Raw genomic sequence first — 16108 nt, 5'->3', positions numbered from 1 at the left:
CTTCCCCTGAGTTGGTAGCCCAGGAGCAGGGCCCCACCTGCACATGGTCTGAAGGTGGCCCTTCAGAAACCACACCAGTTGCTCAGGCTCCGAGCCTGGTCCATGGGCCTGCCTCTCTTACAGCCTGCGTGCATCCTGAAATCCCATCCATCTCCACAGCCTCTGGACTCAACCTCTCTCTTCTGCTGCGTGCACCCGGCCTCTGGTCTCACCTCTGCAACCCACCCCCTGATGTCAGCCCCAGGGAATCTCCCACAATGGGAATGTACCCGAGTCACTCCCTGCTCAGAAACCTCTGACGGCTTCCAGCACCTTCACAGTAACATCCAGACTCTGCTTATTGGCCACGGTCCTCCACAGCCTGGCTACTTGCCTCTCCTTCTTCTCTACCCTCTGCCCCAGCTCCCCCCAACCAGGACTGTCCGCTGCTCCCACAAAGGTTTGCTTACTCTACCTAGTGCTGGCAGGCAAGGCCCTGTCTGGGCCTGGCATACTCCATCTCCTCTGCTTGGCCCAAACCACCCTCCCGTAGGCCAGGCCTAAGTTGTTTCTGCCGCCAGGGGCCCAGTGCACTTGCTTCCTGAGACTCCAGCTGCTCTAGGAGGAGGAGCACCTCAGGCCCTCACTGCACTAGTCTGGCCGTGCAGTCAGACCATGAGCTCCCCGAGAGCTTCTCGGCGGCCCCCACGTCCCCTTTCCTTATCCCCCCCACTCGGCCTCTCCCTACTCACTGAAGTCCCTCTTTAGGCTTGTGAGCCCATGGAAGGGGGCAGTAATTAGAGAGGGAGCGGTCAGGACTGGGGAAGCCCATGGAGAGGACCCTCAGCTGCCTCAATACCCAGAGAAGGAAACCCAGACCCAGAGAGAGCCCTGGAGGCAGAACCAGGCCCTCCCATGAGACCTCTGCTTGTCTCAACATAGCGAACGGAAGCGGCAGGCTCGGAAGAGGCCCTTGCTTGGCCCCTCGGCCTCCCCTCCACGCCTGGGGAAGAGGCTCCGTGAGGAGGGACAAACGAGAGCGCTCACGGTGGGTGGTGGGGGGCGGAGTGGTGGGCACTCACCTCGAAGATGAGCAGGATGCGGGTGTCACGCAGCATGCGCTCGTACGGGTAGTCCCTCATGTAGCCTGAGCCCCCGAGGATCTGCAGCGCCTCGCTCACACACTGCCAGGCACACTCTGAGCTGAACACCTGCCACAGACCCAGGACACGGTCAGCACGGGGGCGGCAGGGCCGAGTCCCTTCCAAGAGGGGGTCTTAGCCAGGGTGGGGTGACTGGGCACGGAGAACTGGTCTCTAGGATGAGACCGACCCTGTAGCAGCCCCGATGCAATCTCCCGGGGAGGCCTCAGGCAAGTCCTTTGCTTCCTGGACCACAATGACCAGCTCTGGCCCCCCACCCACCGTGACTCCTCCTACCTCTGAGGCTTCCTAACAGTGGAAGGGGCCACTCTACACCTTCCACAGAGGAATCTCCTGTCCTCCTCCACGAGGCCCGACCCTGCCTGCCCAGGCCCTTTCACCCACAGCTTGCCCCTCTGCACGCGAGCTGCTTGGCCCGACACCTGGCTGTGGGTGACACAAAGACACATCTGTCCACACGTGAGCACCGGACAGCAGAGTCACTGTCCTCGGCTGGGAGCTCAGCCTCTGGGCAGAGGCTGCATCCAGGGGCCGTCCCTGTGTCTGGCTGTCGGTGAAGGATAAGGGGGCACAGTGAATGCAAAGTGCCTGGCACAGAGACCTACTGACGGTGCCTCTAAAGCGCCTCGAGACACTGCAGGGTCTCTCCTCTGAGCTCCTCTCACCACTTCTCCTGAACCAGGGATGCCTCTTTTATACTGGAGCTTAAAAAAAAAAAAGACACTCCTCACCGCCCCCCTCCCCAAAATGAAGGTACTGAAAACTCTAGTATTTACCCAAAAACAGGAAGGCTGAACACTCACAACAAAAGTCCTAAGAAAGCTTGGCTGCTGTTTTACACTGACGTGAAATTACATACATGGCCTAGATTTTTCTCCATCTGCTACAGATCGGAGACAACTTGGCACAAACTGTGCTCAGGAGACACTGACCTGTCCTAGAAACGGACTCAACTGGGCACTGTTCTTTGCTGCTTCTCCTATGCTATCCTGGTCTCTCCATGTGTGTCCTAGGGCTGTACCTGGCACATGGTGGGGACACCACGGATACTGGGTCGATGATAAACTGGCCTATCAGCTAAAGAGAAGAGGAAGGTGGCAGGCAACACTGGGTCTGAAAGGCCACAGCTAAGGAGCTGTTCTTGCTCTCTCCCGGGCTGTGCAGGGATTACCTTCACCATGGCAGCCTCAATGGAGCAGTCAGGAAACCCTGGTCGGTCCAGCATCCCTGCGGTGAGGTAGGCCATACTTTCCATTACATAAGCCTTCTGAGCCATCAGGGCAAACTTTTCCTGGGGTGTTCAGAAAAAAACACAATCAAGAAACAATTTGCACGTGCTGAGACCCAGATGTGCCAGCCAGCAGAGAAGGCAATGAAGGCCAAAGCCTAGGTGCCCAAGAGAACCAAGCCCCGGCATCCCGAACAGGGAGGCACGTTATCTCGCGGTCTTCCGAACCGCTGCACGAGAGTCCCCAGTACAGACCACAAAAGCATACGTGTAACGCCCACACGTGAAATCGACACGTGCAGCACCCACAACCTTCAGTACCTGAATTAATCCAAATTCGCTGAGGTTCTTGTTGAACTGTTTCCTTGTGCAGGCATATTCGGCAGTCATTTCTGGAGAAGAGCAGAGTCATCACAAACCATTTTCTGGCTATCTTAGAATGATCTCCTAAGGCTATCATCACGTCCCTGCGAACACTCAGGCAGGAACTATGAGAAGCAGGTCGGCTGAGACCAAACGCCCTGCAAGATGGCGCTGCCCCTTCCTAGTGTATCTGGTCAGAGGAGCAGCTGTCCACTCTCCGGGTGCCTCAGCAGTGGACAGGGGCACAAGCAAAGAGTTTAGAGTCGGGCCCGACCCTGGCGCTTTTCCTTACCAGACAGTAGGCCGGGCCAAGCAGCCAACATCCCTGAGCAACACTACCGGCCTCCTAGCATGGCTGCCAAGGTTATCAGAGAGGAAGGTGTAAGGCACCTAGCAAGAGCCAGGGCCCCAGAAGCACCCCGACAAGAGGAGCAGGCTCACACCTGTCCCAGCCGGCCCTCAGCAGAGCAGGAGGGCAGCCTGTTTTGTGTATAGCTGTGAACAGGCGCCCAGCTCTGAGGTCACCTGAGAGGACACGGCAGCCTCTCAGCAGTCGGCAGCAAAGGCCAGCCCCGCCCCCTGCGGTGTTCTCTGAACATTTCACAGGCATGATCCAACCATGGTCTGGCCCCCATGATGGGTTCAGGAGGTAGACAGGCACCCACATTCACACATTCCTTCGGGCCTCGGGATCGCAAGAGTCTACATCCTTTGGAGACAGGCAAACCATGAGCGCCCCCATGAAGCTCTTGCTTCCTCATGCTTCTTGAGTTTTCCCGACGGGGAAGAGGAAGCAGAGGCCCAGACGGCTTCAGGGGTCTTGGCAGCTCAGCAAAGTGAGATGAGCCCGGAGCTTGGAGTCTGACAGGGTCAGATTTTGGCCCAGGTGAGTGGCCTCGGGCAAATGAGTGATCCTTTCTGAGTCTCAGGCTCCTCATCTATGAAATGGAGACAAGAGCCTAAAACAAAGCCTCTCTGTCCCCCACCTGGCCCTGCACTCTGAGGAACTTCACAAGAACTCTACCAGCCTCCAGGTAACCCTCAGCTCTGTGCCTTTCCCTTCAAGTCACTTCCACAAAGCTGACATCCTTGCCCAACAAAATCCTACAGGGTTAAGTTCGCTGACAAAAACTTCTAGGTTTCAGGTACGCTAATGGAAAAAACAAAGGCAACATCCCGAAACCAAGTGATAGGAGTCCCACTCCTCACCCACTGAGTCACTACAAAATGGGCATCTTGTGAGAAACAGCACTAATGTGCTGCTCACATCTGGATGTTTGCTAAGTAGCTCTGTTCTTAGTGGTCAGGGTAGCAACCCCTCTTGACCTCTGGCAGACTACACCGGCTGCCCCGATCCTTTGTAAGTAAAACAGAGGAGTGTGAAATGGGAACATTAGCCACCTGGGCGCAGACTGACTACGACTTTTGGTCTAAACCAAAGCCCGCATCTTAACCTGCAGCTGGGCTGTCTGTCCAGTGGCCTGGCTCAGCACCGGCCTGCTGCGAGGACGTGGCAGAGCCTCCGGGATGGAGTGGGGGCCGCAGGAGCAAGGTTGTGCCACAAAAGGCTCCTGCCCCCAATGTACCTACCGATCAGTTTCTTGAGCATCCCAGCCACAACGCTGCCCATGCTGAACCGCCCACTGTTGAGGATGTTCATGGCCACCTGCAGGGAGAGTGGGGGTGGCTCACTGGGACTGCACTGCCCAAGTGTCCTGCTCACCCCTGCTGTACTAGGAAAAGCCCAAGGGCCAGACTGCAGCACTGCTTGTCTATTTTTACCAGGTTTCATGAAGACAAAAGGCAAGTCGGTACAGAATTCTGTAGCAGCATCTGGGAAAGTTAATTGTTCTGCCAATCCCCACCAGGCTGGGAGAGAGTGTAGTCCCCACACGTTACAACAAGGTAACTCAATCACAAACATCCTTGGAGTCACCCCCTGATAAAGGAACTGAACATTATTCCAGAACAGGACAATTCTTAGTCCTCAGAGGAGAGGAGCAGAAACTAAGACCTACCAGGTACCCCTGCAAGCTACTTGGACTTTCCCACCACTACTGAGAAATAGTAGTGACCTGCCACGCCCCTACCATGCCTGTGATGCCTCAGAGGCAGGCTGGGGCTGAGGGCAGAAGGAGTCTGTGAACACCACAGTTTTCTTAAAAGCTCAACTTCAAGCGTATTACAGCTTTTGACTGAACGCTTATAGAGGACTTGGATGAATAAATCATGCAGCTGAATCTGAATTTATGATTACTTGTTAACCTGAACAGGAGAATCTCAAAGCAGACTTTGTGAGGTTGGCAACAACTGCTGGGAGGGGCGAGTGCAGTTCCCACGGGAATGCAGGAACAAGGCCCAGCCCTGGGTGCTGGATGGAGGAGAGGGTGCCGTTATGCGCCACCACAGTGTGACAGACACCCAGATCCTGCCCTGCTTCCTCCTGGGCCACCTCTGGCCTCAGACTCCCTGAGTCTCGGGCCGTGGGTGTGCGCCAGTCTAGACCTGCCAGGACTACGATGAGGACGCGAACGCCCCACCTTCATTCCCTCTGCCCACACAGGCTTGCGAAAGCCGGCTCACGGTTTTACGAATGAAATCCGTTTCGTGGCCTCTTCAGAGTTTATTCTTAACCTCATTAAAAAAATTGATTTTGAAGGAAAAAAAGATTTGAGACGAGGTCTCATTCCCCAGAGGACCAACGACCTAACAGATTTCACCCTTTCTCAAGAGGGGCTCCCGAGCTCAAGTGTCAATCCTACTTAACCCCAGGATCCCCCCGCTGCCCGTGCAGCCCCAGAATGCTGCAACAGCATCCCTACTGCAGACCTCTCTGTCCATAATTTCTAAGCTGCATTCTACATCGCGGCCTGCCCACGAGCAAGACACATACTCCGCGCTTTCAACAGCCCCTGCCCGACCGTTCACTGCCTCCATGCCTCAAAGATCTGACCATGGACAAAACCTCTGACTGTCCACAGGAAGAGGCTTACTTTTCTCCCACATCAGCCAGGCAATGTTCCCCTGGCCTTTGCTCATTCTGTGGTCTCTGGAATCACTCACTGTTTAGCGTTTAGGCTAACTGGCAAGTAATCCTACTAATAACAAAGAGAGGGCTTTGGAAATCTTTCTTTTGTATATTAAAACAATTGTTTTTTTCATCTACCACGATGGGAACAATGTGTTAATGCAGTGTGGAAAGGACTAGGGCAAGGGGCACTCCCACACGCCGCTGGTGGGTGGGCGCTGGCTCAACTCCCCACACAGCTTGGCAGCAAGGGCCACGAACTAAAAATGTTAGTGCTTTCCGACCTGGCAAGTCTCCTGCTGGATGTTTAAACTCAGGACAAGTGTGTACAGCTACAAGCAAGGACATACACCACACAATCTGGTTCTGAGCAGGGAAGGTGTGTGAACAGTACCGCGTGCCCGATCTCAGGGACTGGGAACATCAAAGGTGCCGTCCCAAAGATATTCTGCACCGTGAAATATTAGCAACATATATTCACTGGCACGAAGACAAGACTGGAATTCTTGGTGAGCGAAAAACTGCGGGCTGTATTACACAAATGGTGTTACCAAATATTTACGAGATGGATGTTCTTTAAAAAGATCAAAATCTAGGAAGATAAGCACCCAAACTGAACGATGAATATCAACTCTCTTGGAGTCAACCTTCAGTAATTTCATCTTTCCCATCTACATTCTCTTACCTGTACAGAACATCCGGGATAAACATACCATCGTGTGCATACAACTGTTCCCTTTTTGTCTGCCCACCTCTAAAGTCCTCTGGTAGACATTTACCGGGCAGCCTTGGGCCAGGAGCTTTGGCTAATGGCACACATCAGATTCTTGTAACACCCAGAAAGGGAGAAAGGTACTGCTGTGATCCCCGCTTCATAGCCAAGGTGGGTGGGGCTCCCCAGGGCAAAGATGCTTGCCCGGGTCACCCATGAAATTAGGGCAGGGCAACAGTAAAGACAAATAGCCCAGTATAAAACTGTGTAAAGGAGGGGCGCCTGGCTGGCTCATGTGGTGGAGAGTGCAACTCTTGATCTGAGGGTGGTGAGTCTGAGTCCCATGTTGGGTGCAGAGATTAGTATTGGTGAGGATGTGGAGAAAATGGACCTCTTTACATCGCTGCTGGCAACGTAACATGGTGCAGCCACTGGAAAACAGTCTGCAGTTCCTCAAAAAGTTAAACATATAGTCACCACGTGGCCAGCAATGTTGCTTCTAGGTATATACCTAAAAGAACTGAAAACACATTGTTCACGCAAAGACTTATACGTGCATGTTCACAGCAGCATTATTGACGATAGTCTAAGAGTGGAAACAGTGCAAATGCCCGTGAGCTGATGAATGGATTAGCAAGTGTGGTGTATCCACACGATGAGTATTATTCAGCCACGGAAAGGAATGACACGTGCCACAAGGTAGGTGAACCTCGAAAACATTCTGCTGTGTGAAGAGAGGCCAGACACAAAAGATCACATAAGGATTCCGCACATGCGACGTTTAAAATAGGCAAATCCACAGAAACAGAAAAATAGCGACGCCAAAGATGGTGAGAGGAGCAATGAGAAGGTGTGGCATTTTTGGAGTGATGAAAATGTTCCAGAATTAGACCATGGGGATGGCTATACAACATAGTGAATATATTAAAAAAACACCCATGTGTACATCTGAAAACGGTAAATTTACGTTATGTGAGTCATATCAATTAAAAACAATACTAAATCTGACTCCAAGAAAAATTAGGGCAGGGACTCAGGACCCAGGGTTGTGCATTCAGAGAACTGGAGCTTCTTCAACGCCCACTGGCCTGCTTTCTTACCCTCGCTGGAGAGAGGACTCCTAACCCTCCTCAAGGCAAACAAAGCCTTGCAGAGGAAGGAGATGGAGTTCCAACTACACACTCCCTCTTCTGGGAACCAACTCTTCTCCACTCTGATTTCCCAGTGGAGAATTATGCAGTCACCTGGCAAGTGCACTGGTCGGCCACAAACAGGGACGGTACAGGAAACTGGGGGGCCAACAAGCTAAACCGTGAAACCGCAGCCCTCCCAGGGCCTGCTCTAACCACGCACCTTAAACCCGCCTCCGACTTCTCCAAGGACATTCTCGACCGGCACCCTGGTGTTTTCAAAATGGACCTCACAAGCTGAAAAAGATGAAATTGCAGGCTTTACTTGACAAATGCGAACCATTCTGCACTTGACCCATAGGCACAAATTCATTCACTCATTCATTCTCCAGCTACAACAGGACAGTACAGAAAAACAAGGGTTTTGTCCACGTGGAGCTCATACTTTGCTAGGAACATGTTGGTGTTGTAAGTGCTACAGAGGAAATACATAGAACACGGTGGGGACGCCTGGGTGTCTCAGTCCGTTAAGCATCAGACTCTTGGTTTCAGCTTGGGTCCTGACCTCACAGTTTGGGAGTTCAAGCTCTGCATTGGGCTCTGAGCTGACAGCATACAGCCTGCTTGGGATCCTCGCTCCCTCCCCACCCCTCTCTCTGCCCCTCCTCTGCTCGTGCTCTCTCTCTAAAAAACTTAAAAAAATGTTTTAAAAAAATAGAGCATGGTGACAAAATCAGAGGTTGGAGAGGAGGTGAGTAATATTTTTGACGAGGGCTTACATCAGGATTTTCTAAGCTGACATTCAGCAGAAGTGTGAAGGAGGAACAAGAGCCAAAGGCGGAACAATGAAAGTGGACAGCACAGCCTTTGTAAGGTCCCTGTATCTCACGGGAGTACGGGTCCCACTTAGCTTGGATGCAGCCACACCCTACGCTGTGACTCTGTGGAAGCGGACTGCGCTTCCCCGTTAGCTGTCGCCAGGGACACACAGCTGACCCGACATGAGCCGAGGCCTTAGGTGTGAGCCAGCTTGGCCCCCAGGGGCCGTGATCTGCTGTGAGGAACACATGCCCCAACATGGCACGCACACGGCAGACACATGGCAGACGGGGAGCCAAACCACAGGCTGAAGCAGGCTGAGTGAGAGGACGGCTCGCTCTGTCAACTCAGTGCTGGGGTGGCTTCTCACAAAGGTGACGATGGTGACGGAGGACGAGCAGACCTTGAAGTGAGGAAGCACTTGGGTGTGCAGAAGCAGAAAGCCAAGGTCAAGGTGACAGAGGCAGGCAGAGAAGGGAAAGCATGGCAGTGGTGACGACAGAGGCAGGACAGAACAGGGGCTTTTGACCCACGTTTTCTGTAGCAGCGTGCTTTTGCACGTTGTCACATAAACACTGCAACTCCCAGCGACTTAACACTGGAAGAAAGGGAGACTCGGGACAAAGAAGGTCATGGCTCAAGAGCAGCCACATAGCAGGCAAGTCAAGTGTGGGCAACTGGGTCCACTAACCTTTTATTCTACTATTCCAACAGCCTGGTCGTGAAATACAATGAAATCTCCACCTCTCTGGCCGCCGGGTCCTAGCTTACCACCTTGGCTGCGGGGCCAGGCGCTTGTCCCAGTGGCTCGAATTCCTTCACCAAGCTGTGGAGTGTGGGAAGGACTCTGCCTCCCTCTCTGACCTCAACTTGTGTCACTCACTCCACTCTTGCAGGGCCACTGCATGGTCCCAGGGGCACCACCTACCCTGAGTTCAGTGTGGACACTGCCCAAGCAGTGTGCAGGCCTGCCACCCTGCTCCCTCCCCTGTCAGGGCCCCCTTTCCCTCACCAGCACGCCAAGCTCTTTACCTTGGGCCTTTGGGCGCGCTCCTTTCCCTCTGGGAACATGGCAGGAGCTAACGCTGTCCTGCTTTCGTGTGCACTAAGCATCGTACAGACGTTGTAACACTTCTTTCCCGTGTCACATTACTGTTATCACCTCTTGCCTTTAGGTGAGGAAACGGAGGCATGGGAAAGTAAGCTAGCTGGTTCAAGGTCACAGTGTTTCTAGGTGGTGGAGTCCGGTTAGAGCTCAGAGCTCCTCTGACCCCTCTGAACCAGGCTGCTGTGGCAAATATCGCCAGCCAGAACACAGAGTGGCAAACAAGCAGGTCCAGAGGTGCCGAGGGCAGCACGCTGGTCCCCACATCACAGACACCCCACGATCTAAACTAGGATCCCCAAGAGGCAGAGTCTTGTAAGGACTCCATGGCAGCACTGGGCGGGTATAAGGGAGCGCCAGAGGAAGGAGGAGGTCCCAGGCAGGAAAGATGGGGTGTCCTGCAGTGGGGTGTCTCCTTAGGACACCTCTCTGCCTCTCTGGTGTCCGTTACACCTGCCTCACAGGATGGAGCGCTCCATGAGGCTGTGATGAGCTCTCGTGGAGATCGCCAGTGCCTGCTGCGTGGGGAAGGGCATAAATGAGCTGAAAGAATAAATTAGCTTCAAGGGCTCCTCTGCACTGCCATGAAGTCACTGTGGTTTTTTGTTTTTGTTTTTTTTTTAATTTTGAGAGAGACGGAGAGAGAGATAATGCATGAGCAAGGGAGGCGCAGAAAGGGGGAGAGAGAATCCCAAGGAGGTTTCTCGCTGCCAGAGCAGAGCCCAACATGGGGCTCGATCCCACAAACTGTGAAATCATGACCTGAGTGGAGATCAAGAGTTGGATGCTTAACCAACTGGGCCACCCAGCTGCCTCTCACTGTGGCATTCTTAACATGATTTTGCTGACATGCTTATGTGAAACCAACACTATTTACATCTCATTTTCCCTTGCATTTGGATGGGGCTGAAGGGCGGCTCTCTTTCACACACACATACCGCATGCACACACACACGCGTGCTACTTACTGTTGGAGCCACGTATGCCTAACTTATCCTCAGGTTTCCCGTTAGTGACTCCACCAAAGTCTCTCTCTACTATGAATGCTGTGATTTTGTCTTTTACTGAGCTTTCAGAATCAACAACCTGCGTCTTTGCAAACACGGTAAAAATATTGGCCAGTCCGCCATTGGTGATCCAGACCTGAGGGAAGAAAGAAAAAGGGCTCTGGAGAAAGCAAAACTGTTACGCATCACCTCTCAGCTCCATCTTTGCTACAGGATGCTCCAGGGGCCTGTCAAATTTCAGGCCACAAACATAAAGCCCTCGGCTCGGGGGAAGCCAAGCCTGCGTGGGCAGAAGACAGGGGATCACCGCAATCTCCCAAGAGCAAGGATCTCCCCAAGAGGCACAAGTGGCCGTGTGTGTGCACATGCGCACGGAAGAGACGCCAGAGGTACCGAGACGGCTCAGGCTCTAGAACCGAGCAGCCAGGTTTCCTCAAGGAAACAGAGCAGGCGGGAAGGAGTGAGGAGAGGCAAAGAAGAAACGGGAAAAGGAGGGAGAGGGCAAGAGAGAGCCTCCTCAACAAACTGCAATGTACGGAACCTAATCGGATCTGGGTTCAAACAAATTATTTGAAAAATAAGAAGGTACGAGATGACCAGAGAGTCTGGAATGCTGACCAGAGACGAAGAAATGACCAACGGGTTTTTTTAAATAGTCTTATCTGGCTGAGACACACGCTCAGACCGTAGGGATGCGACCAGAGGGGGCAATGTTGACCGAAAAGACACGGCGGGCCGTGGGCGAGTAACTGCTGAAGCTGGTGACGGCCGCATGGAGCCTCACTACACTAAACTGTTGCGTGTTTGAAATTTTGTGCAATCAATTAAAACACAAACACACAACACCAGCCCCAGCTACCGGAAGGCAGCTAGTTCTGCACAGGCGTGTAGGGTCTGGAGGCAGGACAGCTTGCTTCCGATCCTGGTTCCGCTACTGAGCAGACACAGGCCACTGGCAAGTCACTTCACCTCGAGCGTTTCTTCTTTCAAAAAGAGCAGCATCCACCCAAGAGCTGCCAGTCAAGAGCTGAGGTGTACACGCTTTAGGATCCGCGGGGTGCAGGAAGCAGTCAGTGCGTGGCGGAGGCCGTGGCTGAGACCCCAAGCAGGCCGCAGAGGCCACGGAGCGCTACCTTGGAGCCATTGAGGATGTAGTACTTCTTGTCCTCGCTTAGCGTGGCCCTGGTCTTGATGGAGGCCACGTCACTCCCACTGCAGAAACAGAAACACGTGGCTGAAGCGAGTGATGCTGGGGTGAACAATGTCTCTGGGGGGCTACAAATGGACGGTTTGGTACTTTAACATGGGAGTCCGCCAACTTAAAAATAAAGGGCCAGAAAGTATATCTATTTGGCTTTGCAGCCCGCAGGATGTCTGTCCCACCTGCTCAGCTCTGCTGCTGTGGCACGCAGGTGGCCACAGACAACCTGTAAACAAATGGCGTGCTTCAGTAAAACCCTATTTACAAAGACAGGGGCCGGCCGGCCACCCCAGCTTTATCACATCAAAGAGTGGCAGTGTGGGGACACTCAGCCGGGTGGCTCAGTCGGTTAAGTGTCCCGCTTCAGCTCAGGTCATGATCTCACGGTTTGTGAGTTCAAGCCCTGTATCGATCTGTGCTGTCAGTACAGAGCCTGTCTGGGATTCTCTTTCTCCTTGTCCCTATGCCCCTCTGCCCCCCTACTCTAAAAACTAAAACAAAGACTCTGAAACAACAGGCCTAGGCTTTAAAAAAAAAAAAAAAAAAAAAAGTGGCAGTGAAAACCTCCTGGGCTTAGGTTTAAACACAGGAATGTGTGCAGAGAACAGGCTCATGTGAGCTCCTGTGAGGAGTGCAGGATACCCCCCCCAACCCCCCCCCCCCCGGTTCCGGATGGAGCACGGCCCAAGTAACGGACTTGTCAGCAGAAGCCCTGAGGCCTAAGCCGGCCGTGTGATCTTGGGCTGATGACACAACCCCACTGAACTAAGGTTCCTAACATGTTCAGTGGGGACGATACCACTTGCAAAGCTGCTTAGAGGCCTGAATGCTTATCCTGTGTAAGGTGTGCTGTGGACACAAAACAATTACTTGATAGGTGCCATCAGGTATGTTATCTCCCTTGTAAGTATCCATAGGACAGAGAAATAAGGTAAAGATAAGAGAACTGGCAAGAAAAGTTGCTGAGCTGACTCTCTGGAAGATTCAGGGAGGGAAGAAAGAAAAGCCACAAGCTATGAGCCAGAGCCCTCATCCCAGGGTGCCCTGGAAGGTTCCCCAGAGGCTGCCGTGCAGCACCTCTTGTCAGGGGGCAGACCTGGAAGGCTCCGTCAGACAGAAGGCGGCAATGTGCTCTCCAGATGCCAGCCTGGGCAGGTATTTGGCTTTTTGTTCCTTGCTGCCGGCCAGGATGATCCCCTAAACCAAACACACACAGGCTATCAGCTGTGGGGAAAAGAAAGTGTGAAGTGTGCTTGCAGAATGTGGTCCCTTCTAGAGAAAATACTTCACACAAGAAGAAACACTCTGAGCTCAGAGCCAGCAGCCCCAGCTGAGAAATGAACAGGTGCTGATGAGTATGGGAGCCAGACTCAGGGACTGTCACCACCAGGCTGGGTGGCCTTGGGCAAGGGATGTCCCCTCTCTGAGCCTCCATGCCATTAACTCCATGCCACTGGGGATAATCCTACCCACCGGGGAGGGGTGTTGGATAATACACGGGAGTGCATAAAGAAGGTGTGCGGTCAATGTCAGAACTGTCTGACCCCTTCTCAGTCGGTGCCCTGGGGAGAAGTCCGCTCTTTCCACCAATGACCGCTCGGAGCACAGGTGGGGGGTGGGGGGCCCAAGTACACTGTTCACTTGGCTCCCTTCATTTTCTCCATTGAGCAGAGACAGCCTGAGTAATGGGACTGTCACTGAGTGTGACAGTGGACCTGCCCAAAATGCTGCAAGCCCAGAGGTAAAGAAGACACGTGCACAGACAGCAGGGAGGGGAGGACATGCTCAGGCCCCTAGTGACTCAAGAGCTCAGCAGGGGAGGCTGGCTTCCAGCATGAGGTGAAGACAGGCTCCTCAGAGTATCTGATGTGGGCCTCAAAGGATGGGTCAAAGGCGATGGGGACAGGAGGATTCCAAGGGGGGGGACAGTGTAATCGAAGCACCACTGCTTGTGGGGGACCCAGCATCAGCTGGTGTGGCTGGAGAGAGGAGGTGTACCAGGGGGTTGCTGCAGGGGCCCCTCCAAGACCCGACACGGCGAGCCTAATTCACTTCTTGGTAAAAACGAGCAAGGCTCCTGCCTCAATGCCACCGTGTGACTCCAGACCAACAGAGAGCATCAGACAGAAGCCATAGACACTTGACCTTAAGGCCAATAGCCTGGTGTGCTGCTAGGGTCACAGCGATTGACCCATCCAGGCCGACGATTTCTCCCATACGCGCATACAATGTGTTGGAGAGGCCCAGGCCACCTGAAGAAAAAACAGACCAGCTTTACTTATGGTCCAGCACCAAATTCCTCCCGCTGAAGGCAAAGACCTTGACTGTTTTATCTGCTTGTAAAGTAATACCAGATCACTATTTTAAGAAGTCATACTTACAGAAAGGTAGGAAGAAAACAAAAATTACCCATAAACTTACCAGAGCATTTTTGTGTACCTCCTTTCAGATTTTTTTTAGGTATATAAGCATATATTTTTATCATAAAAACATAACATTTAATACAAAAAGAGTACCTTCACACGCATTAAACCATTTAAAATGTTGTGAATATCTTCTGTCACAGACCTAGATCTTTATAAACAAGACAGCTGTCTAGCATCCCACTCCTGGTATCCAGTGGACTCCAGGGCTGGCCTCTCTGCCTCAGTACTACTGACATTTTGGGATGGATCATTCTTTGCTGTGGGGGACTGTTCAAAGTACCACAGGATGTTTAGCAGCAACCTTGGCCTCCACCCACGAGATGCCAATAGCTCCCCTTCTCCCAGTTTTGACAACCAAAGACATCTCTAGACATTGCCAAACATTCCCTGGGGGGGGGGCAGTAATTCACCCTGGATGGGAGTTTTCTAGGAAGAAGACAAAGATTTAAAAAAATAAAAAACTCCATTGAACTCATGTATTTTGCATTTCCTCTTTAACCTCGAGGAGGCTGGGTGGCCTATGTGCATCTTAAAAGTGACAAACTGGGGCCCAGGGTCATGTGGCCAACACGCAGCATAGCTGGGCCCTGAGTTCGGGTGGGGTTCTGGCCCTGGAGCCCCCTGCACGGCCCAAATGCAATAGGTGCACATAAAGGGGAGGGCAGCCCCACCTGACTGTGCAGTCCCCTGGGATCAGTACCCAGGGAAGGCCGGGGCTCCATGGTATCCCATCCCCACGCCCCCTACTCCATCCGTGCCTCAGTTGCAAACAAAAGTTTTGGTCTTACTCATTTCATATACTGAGGGAGTCAGTACTGTTTGTTTAAAAGAAAAGGGCTGGGGGTGGGGGGGGGGCACTGGAGTGCCTCAGTCAGTTAAGCATCTAACTTTGGCTCAGGTCATGATCTCACAGTTTGTGAGTTTGAGCCCTGTGTCGGGCTCTGTGCTGACAGCTGACAGCCTGGAGGCTGCTTCGGATTCGGATTCTGTGTCCCCTTCTCTCTCTAACCAGGCCCCCGACTTGTGCCCTCTCTCAAAAATAAATACATAATGTAAAATAAAAAATTCTGATGCTTTTCCCCTGATGTAAGTATCACAATTGTGGGGGAACGCAATCACATGGAGACAGATGACGAGTAGGCGGAGACGGCTGGCTGGGGAGGGGCTGAGACAGGAAACGGTCACACACTGGGCAGCACACAGGGACCTGGGGGAGAAAATCCAGGCTCGGTTGGCAAAAGGGCCCCCGTTTTCCAGGATGGTGGTTTCCAGCCAGTCTTCAGAATACTCCAGACTGGGAATGTTTCCCTCAAAAATTTGGGGCCCACCCATAAGGTTGTGCTTGTCTTAAAATTCCCAAGAAAGGATAAAAAAGAGAAAGAAAAAAGAAAAGAGTAAAAAAAGGCCCAAACTCGTCACAGGCAAGAACGAACATTTTCACACCAGAGAACAGCACGTAAACCAAAACGAGGGGTGCAGAGTTGTCCAACCTCATGCCAACACACACCCCCGCCCATACATGCTGGCACAAAACACACACACACAGGTGAAGTCACATCCCAAACCGACACAAAGTGTCTGCAGAAAAAATGAAGTCCTTTTCACCAAGCAAGAGGGAATTTAAAAATGCTTCTGAAGGGGAAATATATACTATTACTAACCTGGGTAGGTCTAGAGGCTTTCTTCTCCACTTATGCTTTCTCCAAGCGGCTGGTTGGTAGGTTGGTGGACTGGCAGGTAGGTATGTATGTATTTATAGCCGATGACAGACCCACTTTAGCTCTCTGGCTCTGCCTGCACCTTCGTTCTGTTCTAGTATTTACCAAGGACCACACACCACGGGGGACAGTGTCCCTTGTGAGCTCGGACACGGACAAGCCTCCCAAGTCTGGGCAGAGCTCAGTCTCCCCCCACCGCACACAGAGGCTACAGGTTTTGGCAAGGAAA

At 52.6% G+C, this 16108-nt stretch overlaps 1 protein-coding gene across 2 annotated transcripts in view; it reads right to left on the bottom strand.

The window, feature by feature from the left end:
* The window catches only part of ACAD9 (acyl-CoA dehydrogenase family member 9), a 45842-nt gene that overhangs the window by 4851 nt on the left and 24883 nt on the right, over positions 1-16108 (bottom strand). For both annotated transcript variants that reach the window (XM_042912078.1, XM_042912080.1), the window contains 9 exons: positions 13881-13987; positions 12832-12932; positions 11668-11746; positions 10496-10670; positions 7827-7900; positions 4324-4399; positions 2692-2762; positions 2314-2433; positions 1062-1190 (listed from right to left, as the gene is read on the bottom strand). In XM_042912078.1, the coding sequence (XP_042768012.1) occupies positions 1062-1190; positions 2314-2433; positions 2692-2762; positions 4324-4399; positions 7827-7900; positions 10496-10670; positions 11668-11746; positions 12832-12932; positions 13881-13987 (932 nt within the window). The remainder of the gene's footprint in view (positions 1-1061; positions 1191-2313; positions 2434-2691; positions 2763-4323; positions 4400-7826; positions 7901-10495; positions 10671-11667; positions 11747-12831; positions 12933-13880; positions 13988-16108) is intronic.

The sequence above is a fragment of the Panthera leo genome, chromosome A2 (genome assembly GCF_018350215.1).
Source record: "Panthera leo isolate Ple1 chromosome A2, P.leo_Ple1_pat1.1, whole genome shotgun sequence".
Lineage (NCBI taxonomy): Eukaryota > Metazoa > Chordata > Mammalia > Carnivora > Felidae > Panthera > Panthera leo.
The sequence above is the reverse complement of the archived record's forward strand: the minus strand, read 5'-3'. Positions and strand labels throughout refer to the sequence as shown.